At 36.1% G+C, this 19448-nt stretch overlaps 1 protein-coding gene across 8 annotated transcripts in view; it reads right to left on the bottom strand.

The window, feature by feature from the left end:
* LOC119074632 (putative odorant receptor 83c) overlaps positions 1–19448 on the bottom strand; it is a 37048-nt gene that overhangs the window by 10421 nt on the left and 7179 nt on the right. The window contains exons 1-7 of one of the 8 annotated variants that reach the window (XM_037180902.1): positions 15366–15485; positions 9028–9380; positions 8418–8935; positions 8259–8358; positions 7802–7891; positions 6230–6388; positions 2729–2806 (exon numbers count right to left, since the gene is read on the bottom strand). The exons of 1 other annotated variant lie outside the window; for it this stretch is intronic. In XM_037180902.1, the coding sequence (XP_037036797.1) occupies positions 2756–2806; positions 6230–6388; positions 7802–7891; positions 8259–8358; positions 8418–8935; positions 9028–9380; positions 15366–15369 (1275 nt within the window). In that variant the 5' untranslated portion in view covers positions 15370–15485 and the 3' untranslated portion in view covers positions 2729–2755. Of the gene's footprint in view, positions 1–2728; positions 2807–6229; positions 6389–7801; positions 7892–8258; positions 8359–8417; positions 8936–9018; positions 9381–11828; positions 11952–12602; positions 12762–13145; positions 13253–14949; positions 15181–15365; positions 15486–19448 lie in introns of those variants that run through there. 6 more of the 8 variants (XM_037180899.1, XM_037180900.1, XM_037180901.1 and 3 more) reach the window with 6 other exon arrangements.

Raw genomic sequence — 19448 nt, forward strand, 5'->3', positions numbered from 1 at the left:
AAATACATGTTAAATACAAGCCACCGAGACCCCTTAACGATGTAGGAATGGCTCTGGATTCGTGTTGCATAATCAAGTAAATTGATTGATTGAAAAATATATTTTTTCAATGAAATTGATAATATAAAAAAATTATTAAATTTGCAACGTTCATTTCCACAGAACACAGATTACTTTGCTTCCATGACTAATTTATTTTTAACATATTTGTCTAATATTCGAATACGATTTGTTCTTTGAATCCAAAATCGTCACTGCTCAAGCAGCCAAGAAGCAACTAAGTTATTTTATTGCCTATCCACCCGGAATATTGTTGTTACACGTACATTTCCCACCAGCGGAAAGCGGTCGTTACATGTGGGAACTTTTTCATTACATCACAAGTGAAGGAATATTCATATGAAAATTCATTACATATCAGGAGATTTTCGTTACACACCAGCAGAATTTCATTACTTATCAGCAAAAATGTATCACATGAAATATTCTTTAGCACTGAGAAACAATACTCGCGATGTTATTTTAGTTTTAATATGACAAACTTTGTCACTTGAATTAATTGCACACCAATCTAAGCAAATTCATTCAAAACTTTCAAAAAAAAAAAAATAAGTGACGGTCATTTTGTCTATAGCCATAATTTCAATTTATTCAGTTTCGACGAACACCTATGGCCAAACAATTTTAATTTTTTCATTTTTCACTTATTTTCAAAAACAATCAACCCTTTTGTCTTTATTATCATGTATTCACTTTACTTCACAGCAAAATGTATTGTAACACCACCAAAATTGACAAATATTACGCAAAATATGAATCTGGCACTTCACAAAAACAAAACAGTCGAAGTAGTTTGTCAACATGTCATCAAAATAGTAGTGTTGCCAGTGATGCTTTCGGGATTAATGTTATGAAGAAGTGTGAGCCGATTTCATGAGCAGACTAGATTCGTTTATAAACATTTCAATGCAACACAATAGATTTGTTTTGTTGGTTTTGTGCTATCGGTATTTTTTATGTTTATTATTAGTCTGGCAGTGAATGAAATAGCGCGACATAAATGTTGTGAAATTATACATTAATTTAGAATCATCTTTTGATATTCAAGAATCTGCCAGTTGTCTACTGGAACACTTTTGGTTTTGAACTGTCAGGTCCTTGGGTGGGAAAATGTACTCGTAACAACAATATTCCGGGTGGATAGGCAATAAAACAGCATATATTGGATGCTGCTTGGTAGTTCATTACACTCGGAATCAATTTTGTGAACTCACGAACTCACTCGTGTGGTTTTAAGCAACTCGCTTTGGAAACGGTTATTTTGACTCGTGAAGTTGCATACCTCGCCTTCGGCTCGAATATGCAAACTCTACACTTGTCAAAATAACCGTTCCAAAGCTTGTTGCTTAAAACCACACTTGTGAGTTCGGCTCGTATCACAAAATTGATCCCTCATGTAATGAACTACCTCCGCAGCATCCAATAGGTTTGTTCCAAGTAACTGTAAACACGAACTTTGACAACCCGAACAACGACAATTTCATCCATAGCAACGTCGCTTACGTGATATTTCATACAAATCGAGCAACGTCGCCTACGCGATTTACACTGAGATATAATTGAGGTTATGGTTATATGGATGAAATTTGACAATTCATATGGCCTTGTAACAAACCTATGTAATCTACTATAAATTAAGATTGGCTCACCTAGTTTGTGTATATTACGTAGGTGGAAGCACAGGGTTTCAGGGGGTTTCGAACATTTAGTTTTTTCATGTTGCAGATATTGCAGTGTCAAATTCTGTCCAAGATGTGACATATTTGCAAGTTATTGGCCTTTTTCACAAAGTATAATCAGCGTAACCTTCGTAAAAAGAATCTTGAATCTGACAAGAGCACGTGTGCCAACGTGTAAAAAACAAATGTTCAAAACCCCCTGCTGAACCGTGGCGATCCTCTTGTCAAAAGGACAGTACATAAACCTTAGAGTAATTATACGTAGAGAGGTATTTCGTACGATAAAATGTGGTCCCGACATCAGTTTGTATAAGATTCACATTTCGTACAATTTTACGTAGAGCTACTAACACATGTAGGAGTTGAAAATTTTGATAGTTGTCAGTTTTATATTTTCCAAATCGCGTACCACTATTTTGGAATTTTGTTTAAAATCATTCGCAATAATAATTGTTTTTAATTAAATATAGTGCAAATGTGATTCATTACGGGATGGAGTCAAGGGCAATACCTGTTCATTATAAGCGCATAATAAAAAATTGCTCGAGTTGCATCTGTTTGTTGATTTGTAATTTTCCATCAAATGAGACAAAAGCCCGATATTGGCTGGAGAAAATTTTCCAATTAACTGAACAAATGATTGCACAACTAATTTGCTGCATAAAACAACACGGGTCAATTTCTATTTCTTCCGTTGTGTTTGTTGATATCAGTTCATATCGGTGGAATGTTAAACGTTCTCAAATTATAAAAAAAGGAATCCTTCTAGTAGGCACATTCAAATTTTTTGCGCTAATTTGCCCACCAATTTAGCAGGGAAAAACTCACACAATCAAATATTACGTATTTCATGTCGGGACCACAAATTTTACGTAATTCTGTTCGTAATTTCCTCTCTAGGTATAATTACTCTAAGACATAAACAAATTCCATCATTTATTTTGTGTGAATATTTCTTTATTTCTATTTAGTGAAGGAACTACATAAAATTGATTTGCTCGTCCGTCATTTTCTCGTTAAGTTAGACTACTAATCGCAGTATAGTACGAGAAGATACTTTTTGTTATCTGAAATCATTGAAAAACGTTTAACTCAGTAATAGCCTCTGTAGCCTCTCGGACCCTTATTGTTCTCATACCTTCTAAAATTGATTTTACTTTAGGTGACATAAGATAGTGAAAGGTACAAGTGGAAATTTATGAGAGTTATTGAATTATTAGGGCATTTTAAACCAGGACCGCATCGGGGAAAACTTGAAAAAGCTGAAATTATATTTTTGATGAACAATAAGTGTTTTGTTGATGCTATGATTTTAGAGCGCTTATGGAATTTTGCGTCGTACTTTAGTTAGTTCGCTTTTAGACAGCTTAATGAAAATTCTATCCTTAGTCGGTCAAAACCATAATTTCTTTCCGTCAATATGGCAAGTGCAGAGAGCTGTTGCAATACCCTCTCTAGCAAACAAACGAGAGGGTATTGGCAGTTGCCATTGTACTTTCATTTGGTACCCAGAATATCTGAAATCTAGGAAACCATACGAGTTCAACGAGCTGTCACACGTTACTGCAGCTTCAAAATTGGCCGAGATATTGAACCTCGAAATATTGATGTTTGTACGAAAATAAGCAAAATCTCGAATTTTCAGATAATGCACGTTAGTTAGCTAGTTAATTAGTTCCTATGGAAAAGTGGATCCAGCAACTCCTAAACGTTTCTATAGATTTTCCTGAAATTTTGGTTATAGGCTAATAATGGCCCGAAGAATGGAATTTTCAAAGGTTGTAAAAAATCCATCTCTTGGGAGCTGGAGCTCCCCAAAGTCTCCCTCCATACAAACTCCATGTAAAAGCCGTTTTGTGTATGTGTTTGTTGTATATTTTGGTGCATGATATGGATGGTCATGTGGTGAAAGGTGTGTGTTGTTTGGGTATGTGTTTCTTGTTGGAAACTGTGGATTATTAAGTTTTACTTCCACCAGGCTGGTTCCTAAAGTTTGGGATGACAGATGATTCCTCTGGCATTTCCTAACTTCCATCTGTTATTTTGATGGATTTGGGTTGTTTTCGATATAAGTGAGGTGTTCCAAGTTTGATTTCTAGATTTTAAGATTCAGACAGATTTCTCTAGAATTCTTTAATTTCCATTAGGTTTTTTGATGTTGTCGAAATGACATACTTACAAAAGTGGTCAAAAAACCCTTAAAGGGTAAATGTGACGCAATTTCTTTATCTTACTTACAAAATAACTGATATCGCTGAGGGTGACGCATTGTGTGCCGTTATGTAGCCGTACACGGAAAAAACTGGCGTTATAGATTAGAGTTATAGATTGCGTAATAGTCGAAAATTAAAAATCTATAACGATTTAATCGTAATTTAATCTATTAAATTACTAATAATCGAATCGTAATCGAATCGTAATCATCGTAATGGTCGTAATAGATTTTTAATAGGCAAAATTACGTAATAATTACGAAAATTACGAAAAATACGAAATCTATAACGAGTAATACTTGACTAATTATGTAATGATTACGAATTACGATTTGTTTGAGTAATAAAATATATTATTCGTTACAGATTTCGTAATTATTACTAATTACGATTTGTTTCAATCTACTTTATTTGCTACTTTCAAAGACGATCAATTCCAGACTAAAATACTGAGGTACTGCATACTGATATTGCACACGATATTTTTTGTTGGGTGGAAACGGTAATCTTTAGGTAATCGTTAGTGTTGGAGCGCTCTCAAATTTCGCACTCCGTTAAGAGGAATCACCCCTTCGCAAATTTATAGCCTACATTTATGTGCAAAAAGATACGTTTTTCGATAATATCTTTTGATAGCAGCGTCGATACCGTCATGGAAACGATCGATTTTCCACATAAAGATCAATTTTCCAGAAACCCCATAACAACGTAATTATTATTTTCATTACGATGTAATCGATTCCCGACTAAACCTGCTCACCGACATTTTTTTTATTATCAAAATTTCTTTTTTTTTTAGTCAAGATACCTTCCAAATAATAAATAAAACTAAACTACGTCGATAGCGCAATTGAAACGAGTAATTTTGCCAATGAAAACATATATTTTTACCATTATTACGAAATCTATAACGAATTCAATTACGAGTCGATTGTAACAACGGTTCGAAATAAGAACAATAAATATATATCGTCAATAGCAACATGCGTAGAGTCGTTGGCGGTCCGATTGTGAAGTTAAGCAACAAGTGTCAAAGTCAGTACTTAGAAGGGTGACCAATTACGTTAAGTATTAAATTGTAATTATATAATAAAATGTAACAATATTAATATTAAATTTCTCTCATTCCTAATCACTTACATGGCAGCACAATTCAAATCTACTATAATTAACAAAAAATCCATAACGAAATAATGAAATATTTTTAAAATATTAATTATAATAAAATTATTTATTCACAACTATTACATTGTAATATATTACGTAATCGATTACGCATGTAATAAAAATGCTTACGTTTTAATAAATTATAAATAAAATCAATTACATTTTAATATTACGTAATCGATTACGACGTAACATTATGAAATCTATAAATGTAATCATTACGCGTTATAGATCGTTTTTTCATCACGATCGTTATAGATATCTATAAAAAAATCTATAACGCGTTATAGAAATCTATAACGAAACTATTACGCGTTATTGATTTTCCCCGAAAATCAATAACACATCCATTACTAAATTACGAAATTAAATACATCGTTATAGATCGATTTTTCATTAAATCGTAATTGATTTTCTCCATACAAATCTATAACGTCAGTTCTTTCCGTGTACGCAAAAGTTTCATCAACAAAAAATTGACACAAAAATTTTTTGAAAGAAAATTCTACAAAAAGAAATTTGCGTCACAAGTGGCAGATGTTGAGAAACCTATTGTTTGGAAAATGGTTAATAAATGTTATGAAAGAATTTAAACGGAAGAAAACCGAATCATCTGCCACTTGTGACGCAAATTTCTTTTTGTAAAATTTTCTTTCACAAATTTTTTGGGTCAATTTTTTGTTGATACTTTTGCGTACGACCCACAGCGATATCAGTTATTTCGTAAGTAAGATAAAGGACTTGCGTCACATTTACGCTTTAAGGATTTTTTGACTGATCAGGTCTAGGTCGAATCCGAAATTTAAAATTCAGGTTTAGGTATTATTTAGGTAGAACTAGATTTAGGTAGAACTAGATTCAGGTAACAAAGTTAGGTTCGAGTCCTCGTCTGACTCAGAAACTATTTCTAGGAAGAAATTTTTCCACATTTTCTTGAGTTTAGTTTCCTAAAAAGTATTGTTTTTTTTATTTGTAAAAATGTAGCAAATGTCCCATGTTCTAAAGCAGTGGGGTCGGAATGACTTTAGAATTGGCTTTAATAATTCTTTAGACACCCAATGATAAAATCAGTTTTAGCGAGCTTGCGTTAGTACATCGCCGTATACTTACCATTAATCCAGTTTGCACGTCAAGGGGTGCATATGGTCCGATTCGCAATTTGACTGCATTGAACGTCGATGCATGTATTAGTAACAAAAAGATTTTTTGCACTCTGATGGGATACTCATACCACGGTATCAAATAAAATGCTTGACTCATTCTGTCGTTCTAATAGAAATTTGGATAATTTTTTTTTAATCAGTCGAAATACTTGGCAATGTTATTTAAGGACATTTTATATTAGTAGAGCATGGAAAAAGGATTTTTGGCTTCATTCAATACTCTCTCTAGCAACCAAACTAGGAAAATTAATGTGGTTAATTAATTAAAGTGTAGTGTAAGTGTATACTGTCATAGAAAATTTTACCCATTTTAAACTAAAATGGTGTTTGGAGCCGCTCAAGGAGCAGCGATGTCCTTTTGTGTGTTGAAAATATTCGGTGTTCGAACCAGACCAGAGAGCTGCCGATTTTCAGCCGGCCGAAAGCGGCGGCTGACGGCTAAAGTGCCCGCCGCCGCCGCCGGTGTTTTTGGTCGGCTGAATGCGGCTAGCCGCCGCCAGTGCCTTAGGTCGGCTGACTCGGCGTCTGATATATGTTATTTGACGATTAATTAAATTTTCTGAATTAAAATTTATAACAACCTTTTTAAATGGATTCTATTTTAGGACAGAAAAAAATAAAAAAAAGGTATAAAATTGAAAAATTTCGTAAAGGGAAAAATATCTGTTTTTCAACTTTATAATTTTTTTTAAATTTTTTTCTTGACCCTAAATGATATAATCCTTTTTCAGATTGGCCGGAAATTCGTCAAAGTGTAGAATATTGTTTTTTTGAACACTACTTGAAGCGCTACCGAATGTGATCCACGCAACCTAACACATCGACAGAGGACTGAAAATTAGCAGGAAAGATAGCCAATAGAATTTCACTTTTAGTCTACTCCACTCAAAAGTATTTTCAAAGAACTATCATTCCTATGTCGATATGTGCGTGGCTTAGAGTAGTTTCATGTCGCGACTCGCGAATTTACGCTTCGACGAACTTCGGCAACCTTAAATCGACTCCAAGAGGGTTACCATAGAATAAAAAAAACTTATTTTTTCATCAAGGAGAACCACTTGAGAGGGTACCACCTGACAAATTCAGACTTTCGTGTTTGAGACCCACCCAAACAAAAAAACTTTCACATTGTAGTCTTTAATACTTCAGCTTTTGTTAAAAAAAAAAAATGTAAGAAAATGTAAACTACACTACTACATCCGCCGCCAGCCGACTTTTTTACCAGCGGCTAGGCACAGTCGCCGCCAACTATTTTTCCTCGGCTCTCTGGTCTGGTTCGAACATGAAAATGAAATCAATTTCGAAATCTGTCTGTTTAGTGTGACGTCGATATTGCTTAAAAAAGAAAACGCGGCACGGCAACTCTATTACAAAAATAGTCATTGTCACATCTGTCAAAATAAGGAATTATTTTGACTGCGTCAAAACGCAGTTTGGTTGCTAGAGAGGGTATTGCTTCGTTGGATTATCAGGATAATTTTCATAAACTTTTCGTTTGGTGAATTCCAAAATTACTCACTTGAATATGCACAAATGTTCCCAAAATACATTGAACGTACAGTTGAACAAAGCAAAAGAGACAAAATCCATAACCAGATATCCAACCATTCTGAAGCAATAAGAGAAAGGATTTTGTAATAAAAAATTGCTTCTGCGTCGTTTAAGCTAAAATTCCAAGCGATGATCTGTACATCCACCATCCACGTAGCAAGAGACGTTTTTTCTCTCCTAAATTCACGCTGTAAAATCGCGCTACAAATTCAAAATGGAACCGTGCCAAGGTCTATCTAACGCAGCGTTAAAATTTATTTTTCGGTTCACTTTTTCCTCATTCGTTCACTTAAAATTCAAATTCCCAGGCGCGCACTTATGGCATCGACAATACCTATCATTTGCCCTTTAATTTACAATTCTAATTTTATTTAACAATTTAAATCGAATCAATTTCCGTATTTTGACTTTCAGTACATACTTACATTTAATGCAGCATAGACCGAACAAATCAATGAACCATACAATGCGCAAATTGAATGATACGTAATGTCGGCAAACATTCTTTGAAAGCATCGCAGGTATCTGAAAAATATCTAAAATTCAGAAATCAGCCCAAGACTAGCCTCCTCCGGATAAATTGCCTGTGAATGTCGTTGTACTTTCTGCAAATGTTCTTTAGAAAACTGTCCTTGTATTGTGTCGAGTAAGTTTCATTTTCCTTTGAAAATTCTTCATAATCATCCAAATCGTGCACCAACAGCGTTACCAACGATTTGAATTCCAATAAAAATGTCAATACCGCCAGATCGAATGCAACGCTACCGACTAGCCCGAGAACACCGAACAGCAACATAAAGGCCTGTCCGATTAGATAACCTTTTATGACTGTTTGATCTACAAAAGGGAATTCGATGCGCATAATTGGTATCAGCTGACCCTCGGTAATGTAGGCATGTATTGGGTACAGTACAAATACTGCGAAACAGAGAACAGATACGACTACAAAAATCTTGACTTTATTGTATGCATCGTTCATTTCCCTGACAAGATCATCGGATCGACGTCCAGTTGTGTGGCTGATGAGAATATTTTCGAAAAATCTATACATCGGGACCACTTGTTTCATGTCCCTCAAAATCAATATGAACTTCAACGTTCCCTGCAATCGGGTGTATTTTACGTGAATTGATTAACTGTCGTTAAAATGTTTCACTGTAGTACAGATCATCATACAGATCATACCATACATACCGGTATCAATACACCGTATATACAGATCACTTCCAGCAACAATGGAATACTGGGCCAAATGACAACTATTGTGTAGAAAAGACAAACAAAGGCGAAGCAAATCATCGATGCTGTGTATACCATTCTTGCATTGATTTTCGCTTCTCTGAATGCACTCAGACCCACAACAAATGCCATCAAATCGATCCACGTCCAAATAGTTCGGTACACTTTCAAATGTTTGGCTTCGATGAAGACTTTATCGTCCTTGTCTGCATTAAGATTGATTGGTTTGACTAAGACAACATGCGACTGACGTTGTCGGTCCAATGCATTCCAAAGTTTCGATTTCCATATAGCCCACATTTGATTGGCTTTAAATGGAAGTTCATTTTCAGTATTTTGTGTACCTGTTTTGGACGATTGATTTTAGGCAATTTCGCGGATTGTAGGCCGAACGAAGTGAGGCTTACAAGCGAAAGTGCCTTAAATCAACCGTCCCAAACAGGTGCACATGTGAGTTTTCATGCAGAGGGCCGGAAACCCGAGAAAATTCGAAAAATTGCCCTCATTTTCGGCCCCGAAGCATGAAATAGTTATTTGTGTATCTGTTTTGGACGATTGTTTTTAGGCAATTTCGCTTGTTGTGGCCCGAACGAAGTGAGGGCTACATGCGAAAGTGCCTAAAATCAATCGTCCAAAACAGATACTCAAAAAATTTTTCATGTAAGGGGTCGAAAACCTGAGAAAAATATCGAAACTCCCTCATTTTCGGCCCCGACACATGAAAATGACTATTTCAATATTTCAAAACGAGCAGCGAAATCAGTTTTCATTACACCAACTACGAAAGTTGTAATTTTCGCTTCCCGAATGAGATGCGAAAGTATAAAAATTCAACTCTCAGTTAGCCACGACATCACAAGAGGTGCGAAAATACTTTCGCCTCCCAACAGAGGAGCGAAAGTACTTTCGCCCTTCAAACGAGGATGCGAATTGGTTATTTGTGTACCTGTTTTGGACGATTGATTTTAGGCAATTTCGCGGATTGTAGGCCGAACGAAGTGAGGCTTACAAGCGAAAGTGCCTTAAATCAACCGTCCCAAACAGGTGCACATGTAAGTTTTCATGCAGAGGGTCGGAAACCCGAGAAAATTCGAAAAATTGCCCTCATTTTCGGCCCCGAAGCATGAAAAAGTAAATGACAGCAACAACATGTGTTCCGTCTGGTGTCGTTGTGATCACTGTGATTGTTGTGATAGAAAAGAACGTTGCCAATAATTTATAAATTTTTCCTTCGGCCACGGGCTGCAAACTTCGCACACGGTTGAATTTTTTTACTTTCGTCCCTTGTGATCCAAATAACCATTCCGTTTCTTACTCAGCCTTACCATTCACGCTTAAACCCTTTTATAAAAGACGACTTATTGAAGTTGACTACTATTACGATACACAAACGAAACCAATCCGTTGTGAGCAGCCTTTTTTCGTAATTATTTCAAATAAATCCGTTTCATTTTAACCAAGGTTCTTATGGTTTTCTACCGTCAGAGCCGAATTGGAACACGATCGATTCTTTGATATTTTTCTTTTTTGACTTTCTTACGCTTTCACTGGGCAAGACATACGTAGACGAACGACTTCGGCAACTGCTCTATATCAATTGAAGATATCAATTGCCATTCCAAAAAAGCACTGATCTTAGCGGTAACATCGAAATAGTCATTTGTGTACCTGTTTTGGACGATTGATTTAAGGCAATTTCGCGGATTGTAGGCCGAACGAAGTGAGGTGTACAAGCGAAAGTGCCTTAAATCAACCGTCCCAAACAGGTGCACATGTGAGTTTGTGTACCTGTTTTGGACGATTGATTTTAGGCAATTTCGCGGATTGTAGGCCGAACGAAGTGAGGCTTACAAGCGAAAGTGCCTTAAATCAACCGTCCCAAACAGGTGCACATGTGAGTTTTCATGCAAAGGGACGAAAACTCGAGAAAAAAATCAAAAATTACCCTCATTTTTGGCCCGAAGCATGAAAATGACTATTGGAGGCTTATAGTATCAGAATAGGCTCTACATTTCTTTCGTTAAGATTTCAGTCGTACCATATATGAAATTCAGCATTTTTTGCACGCGTACTTGGGGCATGACCTCTTATGTTTTCTTGAAAATATTTATTTATTTCATCAATGGCTATCTCTTTTTACAATACACGATAAAAAGGACAAGATTTATTACAAAAATATAAATTCAGAAAAAGCATAACATTTAAAAACAGCAGGCAGTTCTGTATGAACAAAGAATAAGGACCAAGAAGTTGCGTTTTGTGTCATCGAGCCATCCGAAAAAGAACGGATTAACGAGAGCCAATCGACTAGATGGCTCGGTTCTGCACAAGTCGATGATTTATTACTCAAAATAAATGTTTTACACCAGCCTTCTATTTTGCTGCTCACTTTGTTGTCATCTCCATTGCTCAGGAATCAAACCTTCTGAATAAGTAAATTAATTGTTGATATAACAATTGGTAATACTACCTGAATGTGAAGAGCATGGTTCCCTTAAATACATGTTAAAATACAAGCCACCGAAACTCCTCAACGATGTAGGAATGGCTCTGGATTCGTGTTGCATAATTAAGTCAATTGATTGATTGAAATATAATTAATAATTAGCAACGTTCAGTTCCACAGAACACAGGTTTTACTTTGCTTCGATGTAAATAATTTATTGGTCATTTGTCTTATATTCGAATACGATTTGTTATTTGAATCCAAAATCGTCACTGCTCAAGCAGCCAAGAAGCGACTAAGTCATCTTTTGTGTGAATATTTCTTTATTTGCGATTATTGAAAGCTCTACATAAAATTGATTTGCTTGTTCGTCATTTTCTCGTTAAGTTAGACTACTAATCGCAGTATAGTACGAGAAGATACTTTTTGTTATCTGAAATCATTGAAAAACATTCAACTTAGTAGTAACCTCTGTAGCCTCTCGGACCCTTATTGTTCTCATACCTTCTAAAATTGATTTTACTTTAGGTGACTTAAGATAGTGAAAATTACAAACAGCGTGATGGGTATTACAGTGAAAAAGGGAATTTTAATCCAGGACCCGACGGGGAAAAACTTCCAAAAGCCTTGAGCTCTGGATGATTTGTTGAAGCTATAATTTAACAGCTTCATGGAATTTTGCGTAAATTTTTACTTAGTCCGAAAATGGAAAATTTTGGCTAATGTCAGTTTCGGGTCGAATCATTTCAGGTTTTGGTCGAATCCGATGAGTTCAGGTTGAACCGTTTCAGGTCAAGTTTAGGTCGAATCCGAAATTCTGGTTTCGGTCAGATTCAGGTCGAACTCCTAATTCAGGTCATAGGCTCAAAGTCACGTACGTATTCTTCAATTTTCCTACATTTTCCCATTTTCCCGAGAAATGTTTTTTTTTTTGAAAATGTGGAAAAATGTAGGAATTAAAATGTCTCATGTGCTAAAGCAGGTCTAATAAGTTTAGTTTAGAATGGGATTGAAATTGTCGGCTTTAATAATTCTCTCGACACCCAATGATAAAATCAGTTTTAGCGAGCTTGCGTATTCTTACCATTAATCCAGTTTGCACGTCAAGGGGTGCATATGGTCCGATTCGTAATTTGACTGCATTGAACGTCGATGCATGTATCAGCAACAAAAAGATTTTTTGCACTCTGATGGGATACTCATACCACGGTGTCAAGTAAAATGCTTGGCTCATTCTGTCGTTCTAATGAAAATTTAGATATTTTTTTAACAAATGAAAATACAGTCAGATGCTGTGATTCTTCAGCTGTTTTTCTGCTGATCCACACATCCAATCAGAACTATTTACACGGTTTTACCACTACCATGTGGGTGCATATAGCAGCTTCAACTGTATAAATAAGTATTAATAGTTTTGATTTAATGTTTGGATCAGCTGATGCAAATTCATGCTGAAATTTCACTGCCTCTGCTTGCAACGTTATTCAGGGACATTTTATATTAGTATATTATAGAAGAAGCTTTTTTGGCTTCATTGGATTATTTTATAATTTTCATAAAGTTTTCGTTTGGTAAATTCCATCCACTTTCCGTGGAAATGGAAATTCAAAATTACAAAATTACTCACTTGAATATGCACAAACGTTCCCAAAATACATTGGACGTACAGTTGGATAAAGCAAAAGAGACAAAATCCGTAACCAGATATCCAACCATTCTGAATCAATAAGAGAAAGGAATTTATTTATAAAAATATTAACTTTCCGTTGCCGTTGTCTGATGGTCTGTGGGTTGATTTTCAAATTTTTTTTTTGTTGAAAATCTGCACTTCACTCATCGTTTACGTGAGAAAGATAGGGCAGTTTTCATTTTCTGCAAACATTGAGTAGACGATTGAGCTTACGCACAGAACGCGCTACACTCCGTTTACTCACCGTTTACGCTATAACAATGGTAAGAGAGAACAGTTTTTATTGTTATTTTGAAAACGGCGACCAAGTGCTTGATTTCCACTTACCAAAAAAGCCCTTCGTGTGAGAGACTTTTTTTTTGATTTGTTTACTTGAGCTTCCTCGCTCACGGAGTTCTTTTTGTTGAGTGGAAACTAAATTGTAAGGTGTACATGACAGTTGACAGTTCAAAAAATGGATCTAACATGTTCTGAATTGTTTTAAATGTCAACTGTCAAGGACACGGAGGTAAAACGGAGACTGTGCGATTCGTACTTAAGTGTCCATTCCACTCAACAAAAAGTACTCCGTGAGAGAGCCGTGAGAGAGCGAGCTGTCAAATAAACAACGGAAAAATTGAAAAAATTAAATTTTATCTCTCACACGGAGTACTCTTTTGGTAAGAGGAAACTAAGCATTATTCTGCACTTCAATTCATTTAAAAAAAATTGAATAAAACTGCTCTCCAAACTGTGAGTAAACAGAGTGAAGTGCGGATTAACCATTATGTCGTATAATCGATCATTTGAGAGGTTTGAGCGGATTATTCCCGATTTCTTACATACACTCAACTCAATTTCGATAGCTAGAAATTCACATGCTCGATTTTTCTTAAGTTCTCACACTTCCGTCAATAAATTGCTCGCTCGCAATGTAACAATGTGGAACTTGATGAAAAAAGAAGAAGAAGTCGCATAAAAATTATAATAATTTCACTCATTCTCATACTTACGTTCCATGTGGCATAAACTGCGCAAATTAACGAACCATACAATACGCAAATGGAATGATACGTAATATTACCGAACGTGCTTTGAAAGCATCGCAGGTACCTGAAAACTTATCCACAATCAATTCAAATCAATTCAACACAAACATCTTCTTGTATTGCCTGTGAATGTCGTTGTATTTCTTGCAAATGTTCTTTAGAAAACTGTCCTTGTATTGTGTTGAGTGAGTTTCCATTTCCTTTGAAAATTCATGATAATCATCCAGATCGTGCGCCAACAGCGTTACCAACGATCTGAATTCCATTAAAAAGGTCAACACCACCAGATCGAAAGCTACATTCCCAACTACACCGAGAAAGCCTAACAACGACATAAAGGCCACTCCGATTAGGTAACCTCTCATTTCTGTTTGATCCACAAAAGGCAATTCGACGCGCATAATTGGTATCAGCCGACCCTCGGTAACGAACACTTGCACTGGGTACAGCACAAACACTGCGAAACAGGGAACAGATATGACTACAAAAATCTTGACTTTATTGTAGGCATCGTTCATTTCCCTGACAAGGTCATCCGATCGATGGCCAATTGGATTGCCGATGAGAATGTTCTCAAAAAAATCATGCATCGGAGTAAGTCGTTTCACATTGCGCAAAATCAATTTGAACTTCAAGGTGCTCTGCAATTAGGTTTGGTGCATGAATTAAATCTCATTGAAATGTATCAGTTAGGGGATCAGGACCATACATACCGGTATCAATACACCGTATATACAGATCACTTCCAGCAACAATGGAACGCTGGGCCAAACGACAAACTTTGTATAAAAAAGAATCGGGTAGGTGACAGAAATCAACAGTGCTGCTAATGCCATTCTTGCATTGATATTCTCATCTCTGATTGCACTAACACCAACCAGAAATGCCATCGAATCAATTAAGCTCCAAATAGCTCGGAACATCTTTAGATGTTTGGCTTCGATGTCGCCAGTATTTGTGTTCGGGTTAACTGGTTTCACTAAGACAACTTCGAATTGACGCTGTCGGTTCAGTGCATTTCGAAGTTTAGATTTCAATGTAGCCCACATTTGACTCGCTTTAAAAAGAAATTCTTTTTCAGAGTTTTTTAGTTTCAAAACGTGCAGTCAGATCAGTTTTCGTTTCTTACTCATCCTTGTAATTCACGCAAACTCTCTAAGGAACGAGGACTAATTATGTGTAGCAAAGTACTGGTAGATTACACAAAAAAGGAAAGAGACAATTTTGCAGACGATATTTCACCACGGAACATGGTAAAGATTAAAAACATTTTCAACCATACCATCGTCATGATGCGCCACGTTTCATTTTCTATCAGGGCCGAATTGAGATGGGGTCGGTTCTCTGAATTCTTTTGCTTTTCTTATCACCGACCAAGAGAGGACGACCAAAAATTACGTGGAACAGGACGATCGTTGAAGAAGCCAGCAACCAAGGGAAAACCTGGAATGAAGTCCAAGTCTTGGCGCAGAATCGTGTTCGCTGGCGACAATTTCTTGGTGTCCTATGCTCCCCGCGGAGTAGGACAAGATGATGATCACCGACCTATGGACTTGGACTACGACTTGGAACAAGTCAGATCAATCTGAAATCTGAATCTTTTATTTAACCCAAATTGACCAGGAACCTGATTCGACCGGAAATAAAATAGCCTGACAGGTTGTCAGTTTACTTGATTTTTTAGGATGAATAAATATTTCAATTTTACACTGGACAAAATTTCAAATTTAACTCATGTCAGGTCAGGTCAACAATTAACCAGGTAAGTTCCAAGGCTGTATACTTTGGGGAGGACCCGCAGATCGCCATTTTATTAGATACGCGGGAACACACCACTTCTGATGATTTTAGTCTTGGTAAGATCAGGCTATGATTTCTCAGGTCAGATGATTTAAGTTTGGTGAGTAAATGTGATTACATTCCGGATGATTAGCTGGAAGATGCGGGAAAAGGCAATAAAAACGCATAAGATTCTATTCAGTACAATTAGGCCGTGTGTCACCGCACATCCTTTAAAAGAATTAAAAAATTCTCAAATAAGTTGACATTTTTAGTCCGAACATTTCTGACAACAAACTTGATGTAAGCCTACACGCCAACTTTTCCAATTTTCAACAAACTAATCCTCGCCGAGTTAATACTGCAAAATACGAATACGACACACAATTTGTGACTTGGACTTTGCCAAACAAAAACAAATTGACAATATAATAGCATTTCAGTTGATCGCTAACAAAAATCGAATACACACAACATTGTCCTACAAGTTCACCACACTAATTTTAACTGAAAGCCAGACTTCCACTTCCAAGGTCTTTAGGCAATATATACCTTGCGCTTTGCGTATTTGTGGGGAACATGCAAAAGTTCATCACAGTAGGCTATTGAACCCACTAAAATCTAATTTTAAATCGCTAGAATAATTCCATAAATCTAAATGTGATACTAAGAAACCACGTGTTTCAATAAGTCCTGGGAGCGATCCTGAAGACATGGACCTAATCTTTTTGGGCTGAACGGCGTACTTTCGTTCACTTTTCCAAGCCCTCTCAAGAAATATCACTAAATAACTAAAGAAATCCAACATTACATCTACATTACACATTACATTACACATTGCACATTACATTACATTACATTGTAATGTAATGTAATGTAATGTAGCGTTACAAACTGCATCTTTGATTTCTGAAGCCAATCGGCGAGATAAAATTTTTTGGTTTGCGAACTTTTAAAGTACTCACAAAAGTTCACCAAAGTGCGCTGCTGAACCCAGAAAAAGTTAAGCCCGACTGTCTAGATTCGCTCCCTGAACCTTGCAATATTACGTAATATTACGTAATATTGCAAGGTTCAGTGAGCGAATCTAGCTACTAATACCCAACTTCTTCTGGGTTCAGCAGCGCACTTTGGTGAACTTTTGTGAGTACTTTAAAAGTTCGCAAACCAAAAAATTTTATCTCGCCGATTGGCTTCAGAAATCAAAGATGCAGTTTGTAACGCTACATTACATTACATTACATTACAATGTAATGTAATGTAATGTGCAATGTGTAATGTAATGTGTAATGTAGATGTAATGTTGGATTTCTTTAGTTATTTAGTGATATTTCTTGAGAGGGCTTGGAAAAGTGAACGAAAGTACGCCGTTCAGCCCAAAAAGATTAGGTCCATGTCTTCAGGATCGCTCCCAGGACTTATTGAAACACGTGGTTTCTTAGTATCACATTTAGATTTATGGAATTATTCTAGCGATTTAAAATTAGATTTTAGTGGGTTCAATAGCCTACTGTGATGAACTTTTGCATGTTCCCCACAAATACGCAAAGCGCAAGGTATATATTGCCTAAAGACCTTGGAAGTGGAAGTCTGGCTTTCAGTTAAAATTAGTGTGGTGAACTTGTAGGACAATGTTGTGTGTATTCGATTTTTGTTAGCGATCAACTGAAATGCTATTATATTGTCAATTTGTTTTTGTTTGGCAAAGTCCAAGTCACAAATTGTGTGTCGTATTCGTATTTTGCAGTATTAACTCGGCGAGGATTAGTTTGTTGAAAATTGGAAAAGTTGGCGTGTAGGCTTACATCAAGTTTGTTGTCAGAAATGTTCGGACTAAAAATGTCAACTTATTTGAGAATTTTTTAATTCTTTTAAAGGATGTGCGGTGACACACGGCCTAATTGTACTGAATAGAATCTTATGCGTTTTTATTGCCTTTTCCCGCATCTTCCTGTGAGGCAACATTCTATGGATGACTCTGGTCTGGATTAGAGTTGCATAATACAGTTGTGAGATATTGATTGAAAAAATATTCATTTTTAATTCGTACATTTCCGCAGAACAGTTTCATTCGATTTTATTAATTTATTGTTGATATGATTCTGATTCCATAAATACAAATTTAGCCTTCGCGAATGAAAATTTAAAATAAATTTCGAATTTCGCCAAATGAATATTTCATTGTTATTGATATCAGCTTTTCCTGATCAATTTGTTAATAATAATCAATGCTTCCACAGCAGGGCTGTGGTGCTTCCCATGATAGCGCATGTCTCGTACTCGGATGTAGGTATCGATTAATGGGGTGAAAAATGCCCAACACATAGGAACTGACCTCTGACGATCTCCATTAGGACGATTTTTTTATGAAATAGAGCAAAAACTCGGATGGAAGTTCGTTGAATCTCTGAGTTCTAGAACCAGGAAGAAATACTTATCAATTACCGGTGTGACAGATGATGCCTACGTAATTGATCTTTAAAAATGTCGAGTTCTTATTTTTAAATTGTCACAATGATACAAAGGAAAAATGTAACAAATTTAACGAAAACTTAAATTTGGAGGTAGGTGGGAAACCTGGCATATATCTTGGGAACCACAAATCGGTTCAAGCTCCGCCAGGCAGCTTTCGAAAGAGTTTCCAAATCACTTTTACTCATGGACTAAGAGTTCGCCAAGTTATCAGTCCACAAAGTGAGGAATTTTCCTGGAAACTTTTTGGGAAAGTACCGATACCAACGCCGTCTGGACTCACAAAGAAAAGTTCTTCCACAAAATGTCGGCATAGGATGACCTTTAGAAAAAAAATATCATTGAAAAAGACTCATTTCTTCAGGAGATATTTGACTTTAAATTTTTTTCATTTATTTCCGGCCGGAAAATCGGTTTTCCATTTTTCGGAAAAAAATTTAGTTTACTTTTTCACCACAAACAACATGCGATATCAAAAAATTCAAAAGTTGCAAGGCAAGCGGAATGACACATGCAACCGTACGACTAAACAACAGTCATACTATAATATTAAATTGGAAATTGGAGATATCGAAAATATTAAAATGGAGATAAAGCAAGGGGGAAACAACAATTAAATATCTTCCTCATTATTCGCACTTTTCGATGCCCTTTTTGCGAAAAGCGTTGTATACAACTCGATGATAAATGCTTTTTTAGGCACACTATGTGTATTGTCACACTCGGCCTACAGCTTTGAGTGACAATCTACACATCTAGTGCCTAAAAAAGCATTAAATTTACCAATTTCGTTTTTGAGTTCTCCAGATTTTCGAGTAGAGTGACTTCGATTGAAAAACTGAATCATCAACAGTACTTGATGCGAATCAATTATGGCATGTTTGGTATCGTTGTAAAGTGTAGTCTTCAGGCTACAATATTCGCGACAAATTAGTTTAAAATAAAGCTGCCAGTGAGGTAC

Source organism: Bradysia coprophila, unplaced genomic scaffold (assembly GCF_014529535.1).
Source record: "Bradysia coprophila strain Holo2 unplaced genomic scaffold, BU_Bcop_v1 contig_151, whole genome shotgun sequence".
NCBI lineage: Eukaryota > Metazoa > Arthropoda > Insecta > Diptera > Sciaridae > Bradysia > Bradysia coprophila.